Consider the following 27,770-nt stretch of genomic DNA (forward strand, 5'->3'; position numbering starts at 1 on the left):
GACACCTTGTATTTTGATGAAATAGAAGATGTATTTCCATAAGATGCCTTGATCTTACACTACAGATAGAGCACTTTGTCACAAAGAATAGATTGCTATTTATTTCAGTTACTGAGGGAGCCATTTCAGAAATTGTTGTCAGCAAACAGTAAGATAAGTTGGATGACAGACATAATGCAGGGTACCATTATTTTCTCAAATTATAATACTTTTCTGTTTTTATCAACAAGTCTATATACTTTTGTACCTTCAGCTAGTTGTTTATGATTCCAAGTTGAACTCATGACTTCTTTATTCTGTAATCTTGTATTTTTAAAATTGAGTACCCCGATATTGTTTTGTCTGCCTTTTTCCCTAAGTTTTCCTCAAATATCTTTGTAGATATACCTGTTATTTCTTACCCTCCTATTTAAATCGCCATAAAATCAAATATTATTATTATTATTTTTTTTGTCATTCATTTCTATCACTCTTTCTAAGATATTAAAGAATTTCTCTATTTCACCCTTTTTGAGCCTTCAGATAGGCCATATACACAAGCAGATTTCATCATCCAACTTATCTTAAATTTTGCCCACGTTGTAACTCTACTGAATATCTTAGGATAGAGGGTATGATGTAAATCTGCAAAAGAGGGTTAAAAGCATTATTGATTGTAATTCTGAGGAAGAATTTTAGGCCGAACAGGAGATGCCAGGATTAAATATTTTTTCTAAAATTCTAAATACATATTTTTGGCACAAAAATATGTATTTAGAATTTGTTGATCTTGAAAAAGCATAAAAAAAAAAACTAGAAATAACTAGAAATATAGAAAAATTTGGAATTAACAGTAATCTATAAGGAGAATAAGAAATTTGTACTTTATAGAAATGAAAAATCTGTAATGAGGATCGAGGGATACACAGAAAAATAGTTTAGGGTTAAACTTGGAGTGAGGCTGTGCTATACCTTATCATTTGTCACTTGTTTTCATAATTTTAATAGACCATTTAATAAAAGAATATAAGTTACCAACCAAGCTGAATGTGGGAGATGTAAAAATTAGATGATTATTATATGCTGATGATATTGTGCTGATAAACAATGTAAGATCTTGAAGGATCTCTGAATAAATTAGATAAAGACTGTGAATACAACAAAGAAGAAAGCTAATCAGGTCAGACCCTTGGGCACTGGGTGTGTGAAAGTCTTAGAAAACCCAGCTGAGGTTGCGGACGAATTGAACAGGTACTTTGCATCTGTATTTACTGACAAAAGACCCTTTATGCCAAGAAGAGGCTGAACATATGAAATTAGTGATGTCATAATTGCAGATGATTGTATATTAGAAAAACTTTTAAGCATAAGGGCAAGTAAGGCTTCTGCAGTTGATGGCGTATATCTGTAGTTTTGAGGGAGAGTGCGAGGGAGTGTACTGAACTATTGAGGGTATTTATGAAAGCATTTTTGGATTCGGGGGAGGTTCTTTTGGATTGGAGAAGTGCCAATATATCACCAATACATAAAAGTGGTTCTAAGAGTGAAGTTGGTAACTACAGACCAGTTAGTTTGAATTCAGCGGTAAGAAAAATCTTAGAGGCAATGATTAAAAGTGCAATCCAGGAAGATTTAGATAGGTATGGCATTCTGAAGGATACAATGTGGCTTTTTAAGTGAAAATCGTGTTTAACTAACTTACTGGGCTATTTTGACAGAGTTACTCATGAATTGGATGTAGGGAACATTTCAACATATTTTAGCAAGGCACTTGACTATGTCCCTCATGAGAGGTTACTGTATAACCTTGAGCAGGTTGGGCTTACTGGTAAGGTGGAATGATGGGTGGCTGCAGGGCAGAAGGATGTGATTAATGGATATTCTGCAGATTGGTATAATGTTAGGAGTGGGGTTCTTCAAGGATCGGTTTTTGGACCACTGTTGTTTCTGATTTTCATAAATGAACATTGATGAAGGGATAGAAGGCATTGTGTCAAAATTTGCAAGTGACGTAAAGATTGGTAGAGTCATGAATGATTAGTGGCAAGCACTGCTCCCTCAGTTTCACTTGAACATACTTCAAAGATGACCAGAGAAGTGGCAGCTGTGTTTTAATGCTTCTAAATGCAAGGTCTTACACTTCAAGAATAGCAACTCCCAAATAAAGTATTCACTTGGTGAGGTTGAAATAAAAACAGTACAGGAGGAAAGGGATCTGGGAGTTACAATATGGCCAGATATGAAGTTTTTTGAACAGTGTAAACAGGCAGCCAGCCAGGAAAGCCCATGGTATCCTATTGATGGTTTGTTGAATGTTATCCTGTAGAGGTAGGAGGTCATAAATCCACTGTATAAGGCAATTGTAAGACTGCATTTGGAATACTGTATTCAAGTATGGAGACTTCATCTGAAAAAAGACATTGGGCTTCTTGAACGGGTCTAAAGACGGTTAACTCGAATGGTGAGATTGGCAAAAAGGACGACAGTATGAGGAAAGACTCCAATTATGTGGGCTACAGAACTTGACAACTAAGCACCTCAGAGGTGACCTGATTGAGGTTTATAAGGCTCTGAGATGGATTAGTAAAATGAATGAAGATGGATTTTCACTGTAATGAAGAAATCCAGAACTAGGGGACATAAATTCAAATTACAGGGGTTGAGGTTTAGATTAAATCATAGGAAGTTTTCGTTTAGCTAGCAAGTCGTTGATTGCTGGAACAAGTTGGTCTCCATGTGGTTAAGGCTGTTAGATAAGGTGGAAAGTCAAAGGTCAACTGAATAGTTACCTGTGTGAGAAGGAAAGCATATAATTTGTATTTTCATATCTACTTAGTTTTTTTTCTTTTTTTTTATGAATATCTCAAACATGACAGGTATTAGAACCCATAGTACTTAGCACTGTGCATGGCTAAAGGTTGAGAAGATGAAAGAAGATACTTGTTCACATTAGACTTGAATTTTTGTAGATTTTAATTTTCAGGAAATACATATGAAAGACGGTTGTTCCAGAAAACAAAAGTTGAATGAATAAATGAGGAAAAAGAAAAGTTGGTTCTGTGAGTTTGGAGTTGAGCAGTAAAAGGATGTTGACTGGTCGCAGCAATTAAGATAGAGGTTTTGGGCACCACTCCAAATGTGGGAACAGTATTCCATGGTAGGGTGGATTTACGATTTATACAGAGTGTGAACAGCTGTTTGGAATAAATGGAACACAGAGTGAAAGAGAAAACCCAGTTTTAGTAGCTGCAGAGGAAGCAATATTTGAGAGGTGCTTATTCCAAGAGAGATTAGAAGTCATGGTAATCCCCAATAGAGATATGTGATCTTGCCTAGAAATCGGAGTGCCGTAAAAGATAAGCATAGGAGCAGAAGAATCCTTTTTTGTGAGATATGAGACAGGACTGAGTTTTAAAAGGATTGAAATTAACTAAGTTATCTTTACTCCACTGGAGAATTACCTGGAGATTAGCATTTGAGGAATTGGTAGTGGATATTTGAGAAGTTTAAGCTGTTTATGCAGGGCAGAACTGGAAGGTGGAATGCAACGTTCTGTATGCAGCAAAACTATGAATAGGATTTCAGGTCAATGGAAGAAGGTCATTAATATACAAGAGGAAAAAGAGTGTGAGAAAGAACTGCACCTTTGGGAACACTAGCATTAGTGGAGATGTTAGAAGACAGAGAGCCATCTACCATCATTTGCATTGAGTGGTCAGAGAGAAAACTGGATACCTAATTACAAAAAACAGTTGGCAAACTATAAGGTGGAAGCTGATTTAGAAGACCTTTATGCCAAACACGACCAAAATCCTTCGAAAAGTTGAGAGCAACTGTTTGAGTTTCACCAAACTTTTCCATTGAATTTGCTAGTAGATGGGTAAAATAAGCCAGAATATCGAAGTGAGTCAACACTGATGGAATCCATAATGGCGATCGTTGATCAGATGGAACATTTCTAGATGTTTTAAGAGTTGGCGGTTAATAGATTTCTCCATTACTTTAGAAAGAGTAGAAGTAAGTACAATGGGATGATAATTGGATGGGAGGGATTTACCACCCTTTTTAGGAAGTGGTTGGATATGAGCAAATTTCCAAGCAAAAGGGAAAACCTTTGGAATAAAAGTGAAAAAGGCAACAAAGAATAGGAGTAAGTTCAAGGCAAAGGTTTGGAGAACAAGTGGAGAAATATCATCAGAACCTGGAGTTTTCTTAGTATTGAGATTGTTCAAAATCCTTCTGCCATTCTTTTGACAGACATATACAGGAGGCATTGAATGGAGTGTACTGGGAATGGTAGGAAGTGGTGTTTTTATTATTTATTTTTTTTTTTTTTGTCAGTGCAGCAAAAGCCTGTGGCTTCCTTGCACTATATGGCGAATACTACTGCTATTACTATAGACAATTTGACATGAAAATTAGTTACATAGAAATAAAAGTTCACGAACATTGGGAGAGACAAGGAAAATTTGGTATGCAGACCAATAACAAAAAATTGTAAGAAGGTTTTGGCAAATTTTTTTAACAGTTTTGTGTATCAGATTGATAGAATAAGTAAAGCAAGAAATGTTGGAAACCAGTTAAACAAATTCATTTGAAGCAAAACAGAAATTCATCAAAAAGATAAAACTAGCTGTCTATAACAGTTTTTAAGCCTTTTTTTTTTAACTAATAGAGCTGAGCTGGATAAGAAATAAAGAATTTTGATCAAAAATTAGAATCTTTAGAAATGAATCGTAAAAAAATGATTGCATGTAATAGGTGAAAGCAATGGCAGCACTATGTTACATATATTAAAATTAGAAAAAAATAATCAAAGGTAAGTGAAGAAAACTTGAGTTAGTATTAAAATAGCATATTGAAGCAAGAAAGGAAACAGAAAGCTCTTGCACGCTCACGCACGCGCGCGCACACACACACACACACACACACACACACACACACACACACACACACACACACACACACACACACACACACACACACACACACAATTCCCATAGTCAGAAGTGCCTGCCTGTCCAATTTGTTGTTGAATTTGGCCACCCTTGCAGGCAGCTTATTATGGCATTTCACAATGCTTCCTGAAGGTAACCTTCATAAAATTAAGTCGTCTGCTGTTACTCCCTAAGATCTTATATTTGTGGTTATTGTTTTACTCAGCAGTGAGAATATTCCTCCTTCAGTCATTTTACTAATTTCCCTCAGGCCTTATAGACCTTAATCAATCCCTCCCCTAGTGGTGTCTAATGTAAATCCTCTAAGCTGTTCCTCTTAGTGATAATGCTTAATGCCATTTACCAGTCTAGTCACCCTCCTCTGCACCATCTCCAGAATTCTATATCTTCTTTAGATGCCACCTCCCTGGCTGAATATTATATTCCATTGGGATTACACCATAATCTTATAGAGAGGGATAAAGACCTTTTTAATTTCAAAATTCTGATAAATCATAGAGATCATGTTCTTTTCTTGCCATTTGCTCACACTGCTTATTGAACTACATATATTTTTGTATTGTAATCCTCAAGAAATTCTCATTCTGAATGTCCTTTAATTCCTCTCCACTTATTCTATAAACTACTCCTGGGTTTCTGTTCCTCAATTGTTGCTTACTTTGAAATTTGTAGCATTAAATTTAGTTGCCATTTTTCAGACCATTACTTGCAGTTGGTACAAATCCTTTTGAAATAGTATAGAGTGCTTCTCATCATTAACCCATCTTTTTAAATCATCAGTGAACTTTGACAACATTTCCTATAATCTCTCATCAGTATCATTTTGGAAGATAAAAAATGAGAGATCCATGCATCAGTCTGAGAATTTTAATTGCCACACCTTGTATATTTAGAAAACTGCATAAGTGTAAGATTGTAAATCTTCTTCTTCTTTATCTTCACCTTCTTCCCACGTTTATATGGGGTCGGCATTTCCATCCTTAATTCTTTTCCTCCATTCCTCCCTATACTGAGCTTCTTTTCTCTTTTAAATCCTCTGCCACCTTGTCCTTCCATCTCAGCTTAGGTCTCCCCCTCTTCCTCTTCCCTATTACCTCTAACTTTTCGCACCTCTTCCCCACATACTCCTCACTTCTTTGTTTCACATGTTCAAGCCACCTCAACCTAGATTCCTGCATTTTTTTACTCAGAGGCCCCACCTTAGCCGTACCTCTGATGTAGTCATTTCTTATCCTGTCCTTCCTCGTCATGCCACACATACATCTTAGCATCCTCATCTCCGCCACTTCCATCTTCTTCTCCTGGGCCCTTGTAATCACCCATGTCTCAGCACCATACATCAATGCGGGTCTAACCACAGTTTTATACACTCTTCCCTTCTTTCTACAATTTACTTTCTTGTCACACAGCACCCCACTCATCTTTCTCCAGTTCAACCATCCATATTGCACTCTATGCTGTATTTCTGCACTCAATCCTCCATTCCTCTCGACATTCTATCCCAGATACTTAAATTTCCAAACTGATGGTAGCTTTTCTTTCTGCAGTTTTATTGAACTCTCTTCTTCTCCATTCAGTGCCATATATTCTGTCTTTGTTCTACTTATCCTCATGCCTCTCTTCCAATGCTTTCCTACATTCCTCCAATTTCTTCTCTACCTTTCCTTGGGATGGTTCACACAGTACGATATTGTCCGTGAACAGCATACTCCATGCTGTTCTCTTCACGTCTCTCACCAACACATCCATTACCAGATCAAACAGATATGGGCTGAGAGCTGATCCCTGGTGCAGTCCAACTACGACAAAGAACCCCTCAGTCATACCTACACTACTCTTAACCTGAGTCACTGCTCCCTTGTACATTTCCTTCACAAGCCTTACTTTTCTGATGCACTCTTTTCCCTCATGCATCTCCATACCTCTTGTCTGGGCACTCTATCATATGCTTTTTCCAGGTCTATGAACACCATGTGCAACTCTACTTGCATCTCCCTGTACCTTTCCATCACCTGCCTTAAAGCAAAGACCGCATTTGTTGTTCCTCTTCCCGGCATGAAACCAAACTGTTCCTCTCCTGCCTTATCCTTCCTTCCACAATTCTTTCCCAGATCTTCAACGAATGAGACCTTAACATTATTCCCCTGTACTTCCCACGTTCCTGCACATTACCCTTTCCTTTATAGATTGGCACAAGTATACTTTCCCTCCACTCATCTGGTATCCTCTCCTGCTGCCACAGTTTTTCCATAAGGTCCCATAAGATATCGGTCCCTTCTTCTCCCATACTTCTTCATACCTCTACTGGTATCTGATCAGCACCTACTGCTTTCCCCCCCCCTTCATTTTTCTGTGTGCACTTTCCACTTCTTTCCTGCTTATGCCTTCCACTACTCTTTCATTTGGGGCGCCTCCGTAGCCAGGTGAGCAGGAGCAGCAGTGCGTAGCACACGCTTCTTGATTAGACCGGGGTTCGAGCCCGTGACCACCAAATACGGAGGATGCAGAAATGTCAGGGAATGACCACCGCATATCCCCGGAGCAATATGGCCTTAGTTGCTAATGTTCCTAATAACAAACAAACAAACTCTTTCATTCATCTCTCCATCCTCGCATAATGCTCTTGGATTTTCCTCATTTAATAACTTCTTAAAATAGTCTTTCCACCTTTCCTTAACCTTCTCTTGGTCCTGTATCACCACTTTCTCTCATCTTTTATCTGTTTTATTGATGAGAAGTCCTTTGTGCGTTGTCTCTCGCTTTGGCTATTCTCATCAACTGCCTATCCCCATCTTTCTTTTCCAGTTCCCCATAGGCCTTGTCCACTGCCTTTGCTATTGCCACAGCCCTTTTTGCCTCCTTATTTGCTAATTTATATGCTTTTTTATCTTCCTGGCCACCTGTTAAATTCCATATTTTCTTTATCTTGTTCTTTTTGTTTTATCACAGATTGCACTTCCTCATTCCACCACCAAGCCTTCTTTCCCTCCGATGCCCCCTTTCCTAATGTTTTCCCCAACAACTCTTCTCCAACATTCCTTATGGCACAACTATTTAACTTCCACCACTCTTGCATTTCTTCCGGTAATTTTATTCCTTTTAGCACCTTTCCCCTAAACTCCTTCCTCAAACGCTCCTCTTTCAATTTCCATCATTTTATCCTTTTCTCCCTCTGTCTTGAATTTTTCCTACTTTTGTCCGCTGCAACCTCCCAATCAACTACAAGCAATCTATGTTGTGCAGACACACTTTCTCCGTTTATCACCTTGCTTTTCCTCATTTCCTTTTCACAGCACATGATATAGTCAATCTGACTTGTCCTTTCCCCACTCTTGTGTGTTATCAGCTGTCTAGGTGTTAACTATTACCAGGTCGAATGCTACTATGTGTTCTACTATCCTCTCCCCTTCTCTTTTTATTTTCCAAATACTCCACCTTCCGTACACTTCATTCCTCTCTATTACTTCTTCCTAAATGCCCATTTAAATCGCCCCAACAATCAACCTCTCTTTCTCAGGTATTGCCATGACCACTTGATCCATTTCCATCCAAAAACTGTCCTTTTCTTCCTCCCCGCGTCCTACTTGCGGGGCATACGCACATACTATTGTGGTCAAGTGTCTACCCACCTTCAGTTTGATGCTCATAATCCTATTGCTCCTTCTGTTAACCTCACACACTCCATCCTTTAACTCCTTATCAACTACAATACTTACTCCATTTCTTCCTCTCTCATCCGCTCCCCCAAAGAACAACTTGTACCCTTCACTGAGCTCTTTTGCTTTATTTCCCTTCCACCTTGTCTCTTGTAGGCATAGGATCTTCACTCTTCTTCTTTGCATCAAATCCACAATCTCTCTACTCTTTCCATTCATCATCCCGATGTTCAATGTTCCTAAAACCCAGGGTACTGAGCTGGATATCATCATTCTTCTCTTTCTTGGTGATTCCCTTCTACTTCTGACTCTCTGTCTCTCTCTCTCTCTCACTCTCTCAGGGTAATTCAGAAATTTGTTTTTGGCTGATGCAGCATAAGCCTTGGGTAAGATTGTAAATACTTTTGCAAAATTGTTTTACTCTATTGTTTATAGATACTTTTATGTCCAATATTCCTTTATACTTTTATCTGGTATTGTAATATATTTGTGTATGTAATTTTTAAATTTACTAATAATAGTTTGAAAAGTGAAATGTGTTTTTCCTTAGTTTTAGGTATTAACGATGGCTGCAGAATTATCAGGAAGATAACTTTAGGTCAGCATATCCGAACATACAAGTTAAAATGTCAGTTTGGAATTGTAACAGACAATTTTGTTTCTGGTGGGAAAGTGGTTATGAAGACAACATATGGTAAGTGATAGTCCATGTTTGGAGTAATAGTTTTTATTACTTGTTTTGAAATAAATAAAAAAAAAAAAAAAAGTTTAAAAGTTTGAAACAGCTTAAATATAACTCTTCTGTTTGTTAACTTTTGCATTCAGCTGTCAGGGGATGCTGTAGTATCTCCAGTGACAGTGACAGCACTCAGGTATGCACTATTTAGAAACATCTAAAACCACTCATGAAGTCAATCTTCAGTAACATATTAGCATAAGAAGAGTGGGGGAAAAACTGAACCTTGGGGGACATCAGCATTATTAAAGAAGTTAGAAGACAGAGAGCCATCTACTATCACCCTCACTGAGCGGTCAGAGAGAAAACTGGATAACCAATTACAAAAAAAGGTTGGAAAACCATAAGATGGAAGGTTTTTTTAGAAGATCTTTATGCCAAACATGATTGAAAGCCTTTGAGATGTCAAGAGCAATTGCTTGTGTTTCATCGAACTTTTCCATTGAATTTGTCCATAAATAGGTAACACAAGCCAGAATATCAACAGTGGATCGACACTGATGGAATCCATACTGGTGATTGTTGATCAGACGGAAGGTCTCTAGATTGTTTAAGAGTTGGCAGTTAATTGATTTCTCCATTACTTTAGAAAGAGTAGAAGTAATTGTAATGGGATGATAATTGGATGGGAGGAATTTTCCACCCTTTTTAGGAACTGGCTGGATATGAGCAAATTTCCAAGCAGAAGGAAAAACACCTTTGGAATAAGAAAGTGAAAAAAGGCAGCAAAGAACAGGAGTTCAGGAGTGCAGGTTTTGAGAACAAGTGGAGAAATGCCATCAGAACCTGGAACTTTCTTAGCATCAAGATTCATCAAAATCCTTCTAACATCCATTTGATGGAAGACCACAGGAGGCATTGAATGGAGTGTGCTGGGAATAGAGGGAGGTGCTTTACCAAGATCATTAATACATGAGTTGGAAGAAAAATGGGATGCTAGCAGGTCAACTTTATCCTTGGCTGAAGTGAAAATAGAACCATCTGGTTTTGACAAAGGTGGAAGCAAAGATGGGCAAAAGTTGCAGCCAATACCTTTGGCAAGAGACCAGAATGCTCGGCTACCATCAGGGCAAGAAGCAAGTTTTCTACTCTTGGCCTGTTCAAAATCTAGTTTGAACTGTTTAATAACTGCTTTACAATTGTTGCTAGCTTTGGTGTAGGCAGAAAATGAAATTGAAGAATTAGAAACAAGCCAATTACGATATGTAACGTTCTTCTCTTGAAAAGCCTTAGCGCATTTATTGGAAAACCAGGATTTATATAAAGGATGAGATTTAAGGTGGAATTTGGAATAAAGGATTCCATTCCTACAAGAATAGTTTCACTGACATGATCTGAGCAAATGTTGACATGAGAAGTTTTGAAACAGTAATCCAACCAAGAAAAAGAAGAAAAGAAATCTCACAGGTCATCCCATTTTGCATTCTTGTAATGCCAAACAAAACGAGGCTGCTAATAGCCATGGGCAAAAGTTGCAGCCAATACCTTTGGCAAGAGACCAGAATGCTCGGCTACCATTAGGGCAAGAAGCAAGTTTTCTACTCTTGGCCTGTTCAAAATCTAGTTTGAACTGTTTAATAACTGCTTTACAATTGTTGCTAGCTTTGGTGTAGGCAGAAAATGAAATGTCTCTTCTCCATTGGAGAAGAGACAATCACCAAGTACCAAGTTGTGATCTGAGGTGCCCAGAGGACCACTCACTTCGACTGTGTACTTAGAAGGGTTGTTTGTGAGAAAAAGATCAAGCTTGTTGGCAGTATGGTTAGGATTGTCTGGTATTCTGGTAGGTAAATGAACAATCTGTGTGAGGTCATTAGTAAGAACTAATGAACTGATGTACACTATTAAAGTGCGCTATTAAAACCACTTAGTGCACTAAGAATAAGAAGTACTTCTTATAAGAGAGGTATAGCATTGTATTATCTTAACTTGTGACATAAATCATCATTAAGATTGCAAATATTGTACTTGATGAAGTGCAATACGTGTCAAAACAGGAGCCTGGGGATAGTGCCGTTACATTACAAATAAATAGTATTATGTTAATGTGTTTTTAGAGATGGACATTGTGTGGTTGTTCATAATGAATTAATGTGAAATATGAATAATACAGATTAAACTACATGAATTGTTGTTATCAAATGAATATTGTTATGCACAATGTATTACAATAAGTAAGTTAAAGATTGAAAGCTGTTACTAACTGAATGGAGGGAGGTGCTTTACCAAGATCATTAATACATGAGTTGGAAGAAAAATGGGATGCTAGCATGTCAACTTTATCCTTGGCTGAAGTGACAATAGAACCATCTGGTTTTGACAAATGTGGAAAACTTTTCCCCCTTTGTCAAAACCAGATTCCAATGATCAGCATGAAGGGTAGAAGATGAAGCTGCTACGAACTGTACTAGTTTTGTCTTCTACCCTGTTAACCTGAAGACTGAAAGTTGATGATAGTATTCAATTTGGAATCTAGAAACCTCATTAATTGTTAAGTGGTTTTATTGTGTGGGAGTTTAATTTACTTATAATAATACAGTAAAACCTGGTTAATTCAGAGTTCAAGAGGCCAAAATGTCTATTTTGATTTAAACAGGTTCAAGGTATTTGTACAAGTTCAGAACCTGTCAGTGAGTATTAATTATTCAAGAGAAATTTGACTGAAATGTGTTAAGGGCTTTAGCCTCAGGCTGCGAGAGATTTAGACAACGTACAAGTTAGTGCAAACACATCATTAGTACGCAGCTAAACTCTGAATTAGCACAAATATTCAAAAGTGGCATCATTTAAGTTATATCCCATATTGTGAATACCTTCACAATGAGTTGCCATGATATTGCACTACTTCGAATAAGTAACGCTTCACAGAAGGAGAAGACTGTTGTTACTTATTCTCAGTGGATACCACCACCACCACCACCACCACCACCACCACCACCACCACCCAGACGGCACCATTTCAGGGCTATTTGGCCCTTCTTCGGTGGGTGGGTAGGTACCCTAGTATGCAATGATGACAAAACAGTTATAAAGTATAACTCCACATTATGATAGATGCCTGATGGTGTATAATATAAATTGAGACTGAAATGTGTTATATTTCATATTGTGAATACCTTCACAATATGAGATATAACTTAAATGATGCCGCTTTTGCATATTTGTGCTAATTCAGAGTTTAGCTGCGTACTAATATGATGCTTTTGCACTAACTTGTACGTTGTCTAAATCTCTCGCAGCCTGAGGCTAAAGCCCTTAACACATTTTAGTCTTAATTTATATTATACACCATCAGCTATCTCTCATATTGTGGAGTTATACTTCATAACTGTTTTGTCATCATTGCATCACTAGGGTACCTACCCACCCACCGAAGAAGGGCCAAATAGCCCTGAAACGGTGCCGTCTGGGTGGTGGTATCCGCTGAGATTAAGTAACAAGTCTTCTCCTTCGGTGAAGCGTTACTTATTTGAAGTAGTGCAATATCATGGCAACTCACTGTGAAGGTATACACAATATGAGATATAACTTAAATGATGCCGCTTTTGCATATTTGTGCTATTTCAGAGTTTAGCTGCGTATTAATATGATGCGTTTGCGCTACCTTGTACGTTGTCAAGAGAAATTTTTAATGAAATACCCTTATTAACACTGCAGAACTTTTATAATTCTCATTTAAAATACTGATAATCTTTTAGTTTCATTGTGATAGAAATTCATGAAGAGATGGTTAACACATTTATTTAATTCACAACCTGCATTTATTATTTAAGTTATTTAATATACATTTAATTTATTTAATATACATTTAATTTATATAAACACATTTATTTAATTCACAACCCATTTATTTAATTCAGTCAATGAGAGAAAGATAATGTGCTGTTGAAAAATTCAGTAAATTTCTCTGTGATTTAATAACAAGCTTGCCAAGTTTTGTTTTTGCCTCATGACAGTTATGCAGCTAGGGGTATACAAGCTGTACTTTAAAATAAGTGCTGTGTTTTTTATTATGTATAATTGTACAGACCTTTGAGAGAGAGAGAGCGAGCATATCCATATTTTGGGGATATTATTTACTGTTTAATACTTGTAATCCAGGCAGAAAAGGGTGACATCTCTCTTTTTTATTTATTTATTTTTTGCATTATCACTTTCAGCGGACTTCATAATTAAGCACAAACTGTCCTTACTAATTACACTATGAACCGGTTGACTAGCTTGATACCACTTTAGAACAGCTGAGATTGGTGGATAGAAAATGTCCCATGTTTGTGTATAGCTGAAAAAATATGTTTGGTTAACAGTTGTGAGATTTTACCTTGGCTGTATAAAATTAAATCTTTTTTTTTTTTTTTTTTTTGTGTTCAAATAAGTCACTATTTACAGAAAAGTTTAACCATGGAAGTTGTGTGAATGGAAAATATTACAAGCAACTATATACTAAAATAAATAATGCATTAAAAAAAAAAAAGAAGCATTTTCAGGATGTTAGAATTGTTTAATTTGAATGTGGAGGTATGTGATAAAAATTTTTTTTAATCTTTTGTCTATTAATTTTGCTCAGCAAAGCAGCTTTGAGGTTAATCACTTTCATAAACAGTGACTTAATTTAGGTCTCTCTCAGGTCTGGAAGCAACTTTCTTCACCAAAAACTGCTTTGATCACTTTCTTTACCAAAAACTGCTTCACATTGAGGGTTGTGTGTGGTGGCACATTGTCATAGATGTGTCATTGATGCCTGTGCTCATACAGACATTGCATGACACCCAAATAATATGGCTATTGACTGTAGTGCCCTAAGGGATAAATTCCTTGTGAATGTTCCTTTGATGTTGAATAAAATGATCAGCATCATCTTGATGTGAGATTTCTGAAGTTGAATCTTCTTTTGCCTGGGTGAGCTCTGCAATTGTCACTCCATGCTTTGTCTTTTTGTTTTCAGGTTGTATTAGAAGCACCAACTCTCATTGCCTGTCACAATTCATTCCAAAATGTCATGATCATCTTCAACAGATTCAAGGAAATCACAACAATTGATTCTTTTTTGCTTTTGTTCCAGGTTCAAGCTGTATCACACAAATTGTGAAAAATCTTTTGCTCCCCTAAATCATTTTTTAAAATGACACAAACCATTTCTTTATTAATGTTCAACATGTCAGAATCACTACCCGTATGATCATACGGGTGGTGATTCTTTGGTCTTCATTTACACGATTGCAGATTCTCTCGATATTTCTTTCAGTTCAAATGGAAACTGGCTGTCCCAGTCTGGATTGTCCTCAACCAGCTCACATCTGTCACGAAAGCACAAACCATTCAAACACATGTATGGGATAGACACTCATTTCCATAAATCCTTTTTGGGTCTTTGAATGCTTCCGTGTTGCATTTTTTACCCAAACTTAAAATAAAATTTAATTACTGAATGTTATTCCATCTTAAAATTTCTGACACAGTGTACCACCAATGTCCTGTTACTGTGGCTGTGACTTGAGAACTACTGAAGTGATATTCCTGCACATCTTCTCTATCAGAAGAGCAAGAGTGTACTCGAGTGCTTCAAATGGTGCACTATTTTTTTAATGTAGTGTTTACAGTGTGGACAGGAAAAATCAGTCCTGTTATTTAATTGGCAGATTGCATATATATATATATATATATATATATATATATATAATATTATTAGAAAAGTAAATCAATCCAATAATAAGAATACCATCAGGGACTTAAGAAAATGCAAAAAAAAAAAAAAAAAAAAAAAAATTATTATTATCGCTTTTTACCGACAATCTAGATGACTTCAACTGGGGCCAACCACCCAGAATGAAGGCAAAAAACGACAAGAAGTTCTCTGTTTCTGTGATGATCAATATATGCTAAGTAATTTAAATCTAAACCAAATATAAACCAGTATAGGCCGAATATAAATCGAATATAAATAAATCGAATGAAGATAATTAATTAAGAAAAAATTTTGAAATATTTGAATTAGAAGTAAAATTCTGTAAAATGAATAATGTTATATATATGATCACTTGTCGTACATGCAATGTTAAATATATTGGTCAAACTAGCAATAAACTAAATATCAGAATGAACCTTCATCGTTCCGATATTAAAACTTATAATAACAAATCCAGTAAGAAAACAGGTAATCTGGAACATGATATTGAATTCAGACATTTCCAAAAACATACTTTTGGTAATATTTTCATTTCAATACTTAACGTAATTAACAACGCAAATGAAAGATTATTGCAAGAAGAAATTAGCATGTTACAATATAAAACACTATATCCATACGGTCTAAATAATAAATTTAATCAAAAATATATGACGAATAATTTAAAAGATATTTGTGTTTATAATATGTTTCAAATTGCCAAACTTCGTAAATATAATCGCAATAGGAAATATAGTAAATCCAACACGTATAAAAGCAACCGAGAACATCTAGCAGACTTTATAGATTTATTCAAAATGTGGGATACGGATCCTATAAATATTAGTAAAATTCACACCACACTTTTCAGTATTAAACTTAGTGTACTCAAAGCACTAAATAGAAAAACCAATGATTACGTCTTTGCATCCTCCCACCTTATGCACATTATATTGGATATATTTAAATTCAGAATTAATATTTTGAATGTTAGCAAGCAGTCGGAAAACTCTGTCCTCATCTTATACTTTCAAAATAAAATGATGGATGATTTAGATATACATAAAACTTTTAATTTACGTAATAACTTGCTGCCTATTAATAACTTACATATTAATATCAGATTTAGATATTCTAAACCATTTGGTCTTAAAGCGTGTAACTATAAAACAATAGCTACAAACCTTCACAATATTAACATCGGACAGGATACATGTGTTTGTCACAAACCTTCATTTCATAGATACGTAGATCCTAACCATAATCACATTATAACCGGCAATTTAGATATAATCCCATATCCCGAACTTAGAGATATTTTATCACTGGGTTTTAAATTTCGACCTAATCCACCTATTAATAAATCTAACTTTAAAAAATTGTTATATCTAGATTTACTAAAATACTGCATAAGATCAGCATACAAACATAATATACCGGTTGAAGCTTATCACATGTGGTTATTTACAATGCTTAATATCATATCTAACAAATATAATCAATTGAAATTCGTACAGGATAATCTATATAATACCAAATTAATAAATAGGCAGCTGAAAGATATACATGAACATTTTATAATAACTCCCGTTGACAAAGCTGCTTGCAATTATGCAATCATATGTAAATCATATTATATAGATATTATAAAAAATGAACTACAGTCTAGCCGTACATATAAACAGATAACCTCTTCCTCTAATATAATAATCAAAAAATTAATTGCATTGCATAAAAAATTAAAGTTAAAGTCCATTTATATATTGCATACCCAAATTTCATAAATCACCCATTGCTTTTAGATTCATAACATCATGTAGTAGTAGTAGTAGTAGTAGTGGCACTTGATGCAAGAAAGCAAGTGTAGGAGCTTATGCAGCATCAGCCAAAAAAAAAAAAAAAATCACACCATACCCTCCAATTGCCTGTCCAGTTCCTCCTTAAATTTATTTAACCTATCAACTTCCACAACGACAGATGGAAGTTTGTTCCAGCAATTAACCACCCGCTGGCTAAAGGCAAATTTCCGCACATCTATTCTACATCTATCCTTTCTTAATTTGAACTTATGTCCCCGTAGGTTCGTATTCTGAACAAGTGGGAGGATCCCATCAGAATTCAGCGTGCTCAACCCATTCAAGGCCTTATAGACCTCAATCAGATCACCGCGCAGGTGCCTAGTCTCCAGCCACTGCAATTTGCAGAACTTAAGCCTCTCTTGGTAAGAGGATCCCTTCATTCCCCTCACCAATCGTGTTGCTCTTCTCTGTACACGCTCAAGCAAATCTACATCCTTCCTAAAATGAGGCCTCCAGACCTGTACGCAGTACTCAAGGCGTGGCCTGACCATTGCCTTATACAGAGGGACAATCACCTCCTTTTCCCTGCTAGCAAAATTCCTATATATCATTGACAAAACCCCATGACCTGCCCTAGCAGCCTGTCTACATTGCTCAAAAAACTTCATATCTGACTGCACAATTACTCCCAGGTCTTTTTCATTTTCTACCACCTTAAGTGTAGTACCACACAGTTGGTACGTTTCTCTGGGGTTACTTCTACCCATATGCAGTACTTTGCATTTGTCAAGGTTAAACTTCAGTTGCCACTTCTTAGCCCATCTGCCCAAATTATCTAGATCCTGTTGCAGTAGCACACTGCCATTACTGTCATTAACAACCCTGCCAACCTTCGTGTCATCTGCAAACTTCGACATTAAGCCTGATATACCTTCATCAATATCATTGATAAATATACAAAACAACAGTGGACCCAACACCGAACCCTGTGGGACTCCACTAATAACATTAGTCCACGAAGAGCAGCACCCATTGATTACCACCCTCTGTCTTCTCCCACTTAACCATCCTTTTATCCATTGTAGCAACTTACCCTTAATACCATTCTGCTCCAATTTGTACAGTAGTCTTCCATGCGCAACAGTGTCAAAAGCTTTCCTGAAATCCACGTATATGATATAAAAATTATTTTTTGCATCCAGTTCCTTTGTGACCACATCATAATAACCAATCAAATTTGTCAGACAAGACTTTCCCTTAACAAACCCATGCTGTGTCTGAATTATTGCTGCAGTCTTGTCTAGATGATCCTGCAATGCATCTTTAACCAGTGACTCCATTATTTTACCCGGAACAGAAGTTAAACTAACTGGTCTGTAATTATTCGTGTCACCCTTAACAAACCCATGTAGAGATAGTTATCTATGTAGAGATAGTTATGCTAAATTTCCTGGAAAAACGTTAGAAAAGTTACTTAAAATTATATTAAATAACTTAAATAAAACTATTATAATAAATAATAACTTACCTATTATAAATGCTCTAAAAAATAACAATATTCATCAAATACAAACATTTGACTTTAACAGTCTATTTACGAGCATTAATCTTAATAACTTAGAAGTCGTCCTCCAGAAACTATATTTAGAAAATAAAAATGCTATAAAGGTTGATTTAACCTATTGGGATACTCTAATAAAATTATGCATTTTTAATAATTATGTATATGACGGAACATCGTTATATTTGCAAGTCACTGGCACCCCTATGGGAAGTCCAGCATCAAGCATAATTGCAAACCTTTATCTACATTATACAGAAAGAGAATTCCAAGATAACCTACTTATATATAGATACGTAGATGATATATGTGTTTTTAATTGTCCACATTTTGTCCAGGATTACAGTAAATTATATCCAGTAGAACTTGTATTGGAAAAAACTAATAGTTCTGATACTATAGCAAACTATCTGGATCTTCATATAGAAATATTGCATAATAATAATATAGACGTAAACGTATATAATAAAAGAGATGCATTCAATTTTAACGTAGTAAGCCTTACAAATTGGAAATCTAATATATCAAAATCAGTGCATGCTAATATAATTTTATCACAATGTCTAAGGATTGCTTATATCTGCAATAGTAATAAAAATTGTTCAGCGGGCTTAACAGTGTTGTACGGCAAGTTGATCAATAATAATTTCCCCATCGCTTACCTGAAATATCATTTCAGGAAAGCAATAAGCATTATTAATTTCAAAAATTTGTTTTCTGAACCTATTGTTTTAATATAATTTTCAATATAATCGTTATATTTAGTGCCATGTATATATGTAAATAGGATACACTTTGCATTCTTGGTGTCTTACGGCGTAGAAAACTTGTACCCACCGGCTTGCAAATTACAGTGTATCATTTTTTTTTTTTTTTTTTTAAATATATAGTTAATATAGTTAAATTTATTTAAATTTACTTAAGTTCACGCTGAGATAACATGCAAATTCAGCTCAGGGTCCTACTATAGGAACGGGTTTGCGATCCCGGGCATACCCGAGCCACAACTTATATCTTGTAATGTCTTTAAACTGTCCTACACTCTTTATTTTTATTTCTCCGAAATTATTAGGGCAATCCGAGGACGTAGGAGAAACTATTTCTTATCTATACCACTATTTTTCGCCTTTGTGGAGTTCAGGTTCTATTATTCCTACTCCTTTAGTTTTTCTTCTTACTATCTGCATGTTTCTCAATGCGTTAATTTAATTTAATTAATTATTTTTACCGTATCCATCACATAGGGGGCACCACATATTATTTTGACGACTATTACATTATGTCCTAGATACGGTCAATATGTAGTATGTATTATATATTTAATCTTATTTTAATCATTAAATTACGTTCTCTGTCGGGTCAACGATGATTAATATATGCTTACATTTATATTTTACTTATATTTCCTACCTTTGATTCTAATATTGCTAAAATTTTTATTATCATCTTTCGTTTTATATTCGATTTACTTTAGGCCTATAGTGGTTTACATTTGGTTTAGATTTAAATTACTTAGCATATATTAATCATCACAGAAACAGAGAACCTCTTGTCGTTTTTTGCCTTCATTCTGGGTGGTTGGCCCCAGTTGACGTCATCTAGATTGTCGGTAAAAAGCGATAATTTTTTTTTTTTTTTTTTTTGCGTTATCTTAGGTCCCTGATGGTATTATTGTTGGATTTATTTGCTTATTCTTTCTATTATCTGTAATATTATAGACATTATGGGTGCTTTGCATGATTGCTTGCAACTGCATTGACTCATAAATATTATTTACTTATTTACAGTTACTGTCGTTTTAATTTAATTATAAATACATAAGCTTTGCTTGGGTTAAGTACACACTACCTAGGATTGCTTTTTCTTCTTTTTCTATTTTCTTAACTGTTTCGATCCTTCTTAATTTTACCTTCATGGATTTATGATTGCGCATCTTGATTTTATTTTATTTCAACTTTGCTTTTACTTTATTTTATATTAACTTTGCTCTTATTATGTCACTTAAATATAATAATAATAATATACTACATCGGCAGAGTAGGATAAAAGTGACTGAGGATACTATTGTTGCCCTGGATAGTAATCCTAACCATGTTAATACATCGACACATACACAAATATCACACACTTTACAGAGCAGTTTAGCATATAATGCTTCTGGCACTAATATCCGATCACCATCTCTTAAATTTCAACCTTGTAACAACAAATTATGTCTTACCTGCCCCTATATGCATCCAAATCATGCTACAATTAATACGAATTCACATATATTTTGTAAAATGAATAACGTCATATATATGATCACATGTCGTACTTGCAATGTTAAATATATTGGTCAAACTAGCAATAAACTAAATATTAGAATGAACCTTCATCGTTCCGATATTAAAACTTATAATAACAAATCCAGCAAGAAAACAGGTAATTTGGAACACGATATTGAATTTAGACATTTCCAAAAACATACCTTTAGTAATATTTTCATTTCAATACTTAACGTAATTAATAACGCAAATGATAGATTATTGCAAGAAGATATTAGCATGTTACAATATAAAACACTATATCCATACGGTCTAAATAATAAATTTAATCAAAAATATTTGACGAATAATTTAAAAGATATTTGCGTTTATAACATGTTTCAAATTGCCAAACTTGGTAAATATAATCGCAATAGGAAATATAGAAAATCCAACACACATAATAGCAACCGAGAACATCTAGGAGACTTCATAGATTTATTCAAAATGTGGGACACGGATCCTATAAATATCAGTAAAATTCATAACACACTTTTCAGTATTAAACTTAGTGTACTCAAAGCACTAAATAGAAAAACCAATGATTACGTCTTTGTATCTTCTCATCTTATGCACATCATATCAGACATTGTCAAATTCAGATGTCATATTTTGAATGTTAACAAGCAGCCAGAAAATTCTGTCCTTATCTTATACTTTCAAAACAAATTAATGGATGATTTAGATATACATAAAACTATTAATTTACGCAATGACTTGCTGCCTATTAATAACTTACATATTAATATCAGATTTAGATATTCTAGACCATTTGGTCTTAAAGCGTGTAACTATAAAACAATAGCTACAAATCTTCACAATATTAACATCGGACAGGATACATGTGTTTGCCACAAACCTTCATTTCATAGATACGTGGATCCTAACCATAATCACATTATAACCGGCAATTTAGATATAATTCCATATCCTGAACTTAGAGATATTTTATCACTGGGTTTTAAATTTCGACCTAATTTACCTATTACTAAATCTAATTTTAAAAAATTGTTATATCTAGATTTACTTAAATATTGTATAAAATCAGCATACAACCATAACATACCGGTTGAGGCATACCACATGTGGCTATTTACAATGCTAAATATCATATCTAGCAAATATAATCAATTGAAATTCATACAAGATAATCTATATAATACCAAATTAATAAATAGGCAGCTCAAAGATATACATGAACATTTTGTGATTACGCCCGTTGACAAAGCTGCTTGTAATTATGCAATCATATGTAAATCATATTATATAGAAATCATTAAAAATGAACTACAGTCTAGCCATACATATAAACAGATAGCATCTTCCCATAATATAATCATCAAAAAATTAATTGCATTGCATAAAAAATTAAAATTAAAGTATAATAACCTAAAATTTCCATTTATATATGGCATACCCAAATTTCATAAAACACCGATTGCTTTTAGATTCGTAACATCATGTAGAGATAGTTATGCTAAATTTCCTGGAAAAACGTTAGAAAAGTTACTTAAAATTATATTAAATAACTTAAATAAAACTATTATAATAAATAATAACTTACCTATTATAAATGCTCTAAAAAATAACAATATTCATCAAATACAAACATTTGACTTTAACAGTCTATTTACGAGCATTAATCTTAATAACTTAGAAGTCGTCCTCCAGAAACTATATTTAGAAAATAAAAATGCTATAAAGGTTGATTTAACCTATTGGGATACTCTAATAAAATTATGCATTTTTAATAATTATGTATATGACGGAACATCGTTATATTTGCAAGTCACTGGCACCCCTATGGGAAGTCCAGCATCAAGCATAATTGCAAACCTTTATCTACATTATACAGAAAGAGAATTCCAAGATAACCTACTTATATATAGATACGTAGATGATATATGTGTTTTTAATTGTCCACATTTTGTCCAGGATTACAGTAAATTATATCCGGTAGAACTTGTATTGGAAAAAACTAATAGTTCTGATACTATAGCAAACTATCTGGATCTTCATATAGAAATATTGCATAATAATAATATAGACGTAAACGTATATAATAAAAGAGATGCATTCAATTTTAACGTAGTAAGCCTTACAAATTGGAAATCTAATATATCAAAATCAGTGCATGCTAATATAATTTTATCACAATGTCTAAGGATTGCTTATATCTGCAATAGTAATAAAAATTGTTCAGCGGGCTTAACAGTGTTGTACGGCAAGTTGATCAATAATAATTTCCCCATCGCTTACCTGAAATATCATTTCAGGAAAGCAATAAGCATTATTAATTTCAAAAATTTGTTTTCTGAACCTATTGTTTTAATATAATTTTCAATATAATCGTTATATTTAGTGCCATGTATATATGTAAATAGGATACACTTTGCATTCTTGGCGTCTTACGGCGTAGAAAACTTGTACCCACCGGCTTGCAAATTACAGTGTATCATTTTTTTTTTTTTTTTTTTAAATATATAGTTAATATAGTTAAATTTATTTAAATTTACTTAAGTTCACGCTGAGATAACATGCAAATTCAGCTCAGGGTCCTACTATAGGAACGGGTTTGCGATCCCGGGCATACCCGAGCCACAACTTATATCTTGTAATGTCTTTAAACTGTCCTACACTCTTTATTTTTATTTCTCCAAAATTATTAGGGCAATCCGAGGACGTAGGAGAAACTATTTCTTATCTATACCACTATTTTTCGCCTTTGTGGAGTTCAGGTTCTATTATTCCTACTCCTTTAGTTTTTCTTCTTACTATCTGCATGTTTCTCAATGCGTTAATTTAATTTAATTAATTATTTTTACCGTATCCATCACATAGGGGGCACCACATATTATTTTGACGACTATTACATTATGTCCTAGATACGGTCAATATGTAGTATGTATTATATATTTAATCTTATTTTAATCATTAAATTACGTTCTCTGTCGGGTCAACGATGATTAATATATGCTTACATTTATATTTTACTTATATTTCCTACCTTTGATTCTAATATTGCTAAAATTTTTATTATCATCTTTCGTTTTATATTCGATTTACTTTAGGCCTATAGTGGTTTACATTTGGTTTAGATTTAAATTACTTAGCATATATTAATCATCACAGAAACAGAGAACCTCTTGTCGTTTTTTGCCTTCATTCTGGGTGGTTGGCCCCAGTTGACGTCATCTAGATTGTCGGTAAAAAGCGATAATTTTTTTTTTTTTTTTTTTGCGTTATCTTAGGTCCCTGATGGTATTATTGTTGGATTTATTTGCTTATTCTTTCTATTATCTGTAATATTATAGACATTATGGGTGCTTTGCATGATTGCTTGCAACTGCATTGACTCATAAATATTATTTACTTATTTACAGTTACTGTCGTTTTAATTTAATTATATATATATATATATATATATATCATACAGGAGTGGGTTATAGAATATGGTTACCCAACCAGGCTTCAGCCTTATATTTAACCATTCAGGGAAGCTTTGTAACATTAATTTTGAGCTTGATGGCATGAGATCATTGAAAGTGATGATTTGTTTCTGATGAAATGTATCCAAAATTTTTGGCAAGTGTTCTCCAAAATCTTCAAGTTGTCATTACTGCTGGTGACAAGGGGGTCCAACTCTGTACTAGGTATTGGTACAGAGTTGTACTTGTGTTCGCAGAGGAGTTTTACATAGCTGTTCTAATAACTTTTTTTTAAAGCAGTATTTCAGTGCAGCTTTTTTTAGATAAACTTTTCTTTATTGCATAATCATCATAATCAAATGTTATACCTATTTGTGTAAATTCACTAAGATACTGTCATTGTGAACTGTAGTATACAAATCAGTCTTTTTGAACTGTAGTATACAAATCAGTCTTTTTGAACTGTAATCTTTTCATTCACAATTTTCTGTTTGTTAGATTTTCAATCATAGCAGGTCTTTCTTCTAATGTTTGCTTGCTTGCAGGGCCATTCAAACAAGTGGGGATTGCATGATCAACATGCAGGCAGAAAAATTTACTTTCATAAAATAAACCTTTTGTGATAAAATGGCACATTTTTAAATTTATTTAAATTTACTTGTAGACATATACACTGTCCTACCATTAATATTCAGACACCTGCATATCTACAAATAACCTTTATTTACAGGAAAACCAGTAATATGCATTGAAACTTTAGCCTTTATGATAGCCACTAGTCTCCATGGATTTTTGTAACTGTCTGATATTTTCTACCATTAGGCCTTCAAAGTGGTGAACAGTTCAGCTCTGTTTTTTTGGATGGTCTCACCTCACACACACACACACACACACACACACACACACACACACACACACACACACACACACACACACACACACACACACACACACACACACACACACACACACCCAGACAATCCAATTCATCCTAGAAGTTCTCTATTGGATTGAGATCAGAGCTCTGGGCTGGCCAGTCTGCCTTTTTGATGCTTACATTCTCAAACCAGCTGGTCATAATGCTAGCAGTATGACATGGAAATTGTTCTGCCGATACAGGTATGGGCCTCACATTATTGGCCAGGACATCTAGATAGACCTCAGCATTCATGGTTTTCTCCAAAAGAACGAATGGTCCCAAGCCAAATCATGATATACAGCCCCAGACCATCACACTGCTTCTGCCAAAATTCATTGTCAGGAAGATACTGTCCAGCAGGAGCATTTTCCAGGCACCCACCACACCCAGGCATGACAGTTAGAGTGGTAAACCACATAGTGTGACTTGTCATTCCAAAGCACAGCTTTTTATTAGTCTGCAGTTCAAGAATGGCAGGTCTAGCAGGCCAAGCTAGACTGTATCTGGTATTGGTTGGGGTGATTAGTGGGTTGTGGACAGCTGCATGACTTTGGTAACCCATATCATTCAGTATCCTGTGCCTGGTGCTCACATGTCAAAATCATCTCACTGAGGGCCTGTGTGTACTGTGACTTCAACGTGCATTCCTAGTAAATGATTGTTTGTGGGACTCTCCTGTCACATTTCATTAGCATTTGAGGTTTTTTTTTTTTTTGGCTATTTTGTGAAGGTTTCAGCACCAGTCCTCTTCCATTTACAGATCATATCACGAGTTTGTTGACCTAAGGATCTTCTGTGCCACTGAAATGTAACACACAGACCAATTGTTTATGTGACACCCTGTTATAATCAAACAAACAAAACCATTCCTGAGGGATGGTTTTTACTATTGTGGATTATTGTAGACAGAGCAAAATGGAGACAGAATAAATAATGACAAGTTTAATATTAATTGGAAAACATACATATATTAAATTAGATACACACAAAAGCTTTTGGTTAGTTTGTTAACCTTCATCAGGAATGGTTTTATTTGTTTGACCCATTGATCTATCTTCTTTGGTAGATTTTTGCTTTAGATATCTGTGTAACTAATCTCCTTTGCTGCTCTTTTCTATATGTATTTACCATCCTAAGTTTACTTTACTCTTTTGATTGGATATTTATTACTCCAAGATCTTATTTTATTTCCTCATTTGTAATATGGTCTTGCCTTTGTTTTCATCTGTTACTCATATCCACCTTAAAACACTCATTTCTGAAAATTATAATTTTCAGTCAATTTCTTTATTTTTTGTGTAGCTTTCAACCTATGCAAAAAATAAAGATTTTGATTGAAAGTTGAAGTTGAAGCTTTAAAACAGGCTAAAATAGGCTTAAAAACTATGTTATAAACAGATAAATCTGTCCATTGCTAATTTCTTCTTTTGCTCCAAATGACTAGCTTAACTAACTTTCTACACTTCTTTACTTATTCTATTTTTTATTTCCATGACTGATCTTCCACCTTCTTTAAAGTCTATTCCCATTTTCTTTTGGTTATTTAGGCTACAGCCTAAATTTTATTAATTTCTCTAACTTCCATCGCTCATTTTTGTGTAACTAATTTTCATGCCAAATTCCACAGTCTTTATCTCTTTTATTCAGAGATTCTTAAATCTTGCAGTCTGCTTTTTTATAGTACAATATCGTCATAATGATACATATTCAGTTTCTACATATTTTTACACACTGAACTTTGCCAGTTACTTACATTCTAAGTAATTCATATAAATTATACAAAAAAGTGGAAATAAGATGCACTTCTGCTTTACTTCCTCAATGCAAAGTTGCCATTTTTATACAAACATTTTATTCTCTTTAAAAGATTACCCTTGATACCATATTTTTTTAAATAAAATTTGAAAGAGCATATTTCTAGGTACTTATGATCAAGCACTAAATAGAGATTTTTGCCATGGGAGCATGGCAACTTATTTCAACTTATAAAAAAGTCCTGAAATGGTGAATGCTGCTGTTTGGCCTAAAGTTTCTCTCTAAGGTTATGTTTGGTAACATTTCTCTTTCTTTTCTTTGGACTTGCATAGATTTTGCCTGAGAAGTTAAATTCCTCTGTAGTTTGTAATTTTCACATTGAAAATTTGCTCTATTGCTCATTTGTTATATTGGATTCAACCTCTGGACGTTGTGATGTAACTATCATGACAGTGTTTTCACAGCTGCATTCAGCATTTTGTGACTTATTTCAGCTACACTTGCTGCCTTTTCATATTTGATGTTTTTTGTGACCTTCCTCAATAACAGAGATAGTGTCGAAAATTTCCTCCCATTACAATCTTTTCTTCTTCTTTGTTTAGCATATCATCAGAGTATATACTCCATATCATATTTTTGAAACAAACTTTGTTTTGGTTTAACTTTGTGCCCTTCTCATATTTGATTATCATGGTTATGGGGGCCTCCCTATTCTGAGATTTTTAACTAAATGGGAAAATATTTTTCCCACCTTCTTGTTACCTGTTTTCTAAATCTTTTCTTGGCTAAAGATTTTTCTTTAGCCAATTTTACACATACTTTGCCTTCTTGCACATTTCTTTATATATGTGCCATAGTGATTTATTAGTTTGGATAATTTAAAAATTTTTTTTTAAATTTCACTTTTAGATCATATCAGGCGGGAAAATCTAGATCGGACATTGGCCGGCGTTCAAAATGCTCATCAAACGCATGCATACAGGTAAGTTTATGATTACATATATAAAA

At 34.5% G+C, this 27,770-nt stretch overlaps 1 protein-coding gene across 1 annotated transcript in view; it reads left to right on the forward strand.

The window, feature by feature from the left end:
* The window catches only part of LOC150087767 (pseudouridylate synthase TRUB2, mitochondrial), a 72,000-nt gene that overhangs the window by 21,131 nt on the left and 23,099 nt on the right, over positions 1-27,770 (forward strand). The window contains exons 6-7 of the mRNA XM_090369873.1: positions 9,144-9,287; positions 27,672-27,744. Of these exons, the coding sequence (XP_090225999.1) occupies positions 9,144-9,287; positions 27,672-27,744 (217 nt within the window). The remainder of the gene's footprint in view (positions 1-9,143; positions 9,288-27,671; positions 27,745-27,770) is intronic.

This window comes from Mastigoproctus giganteus, chromosome 3, assembly GCF_048544385.1.
Source record: "Mastigoproctus giganteus isolate SK-2022 chromosome 3, ASM4854438v1, whole genome shotgun sequence".
Classification (NCBI taxonomy): Eukaryota; Metazoa; Arthropoda; class Arachnida; order Uropygi; family Thelyphonidae; genus Mastigoproctus; species Mastigoproctus giganteus.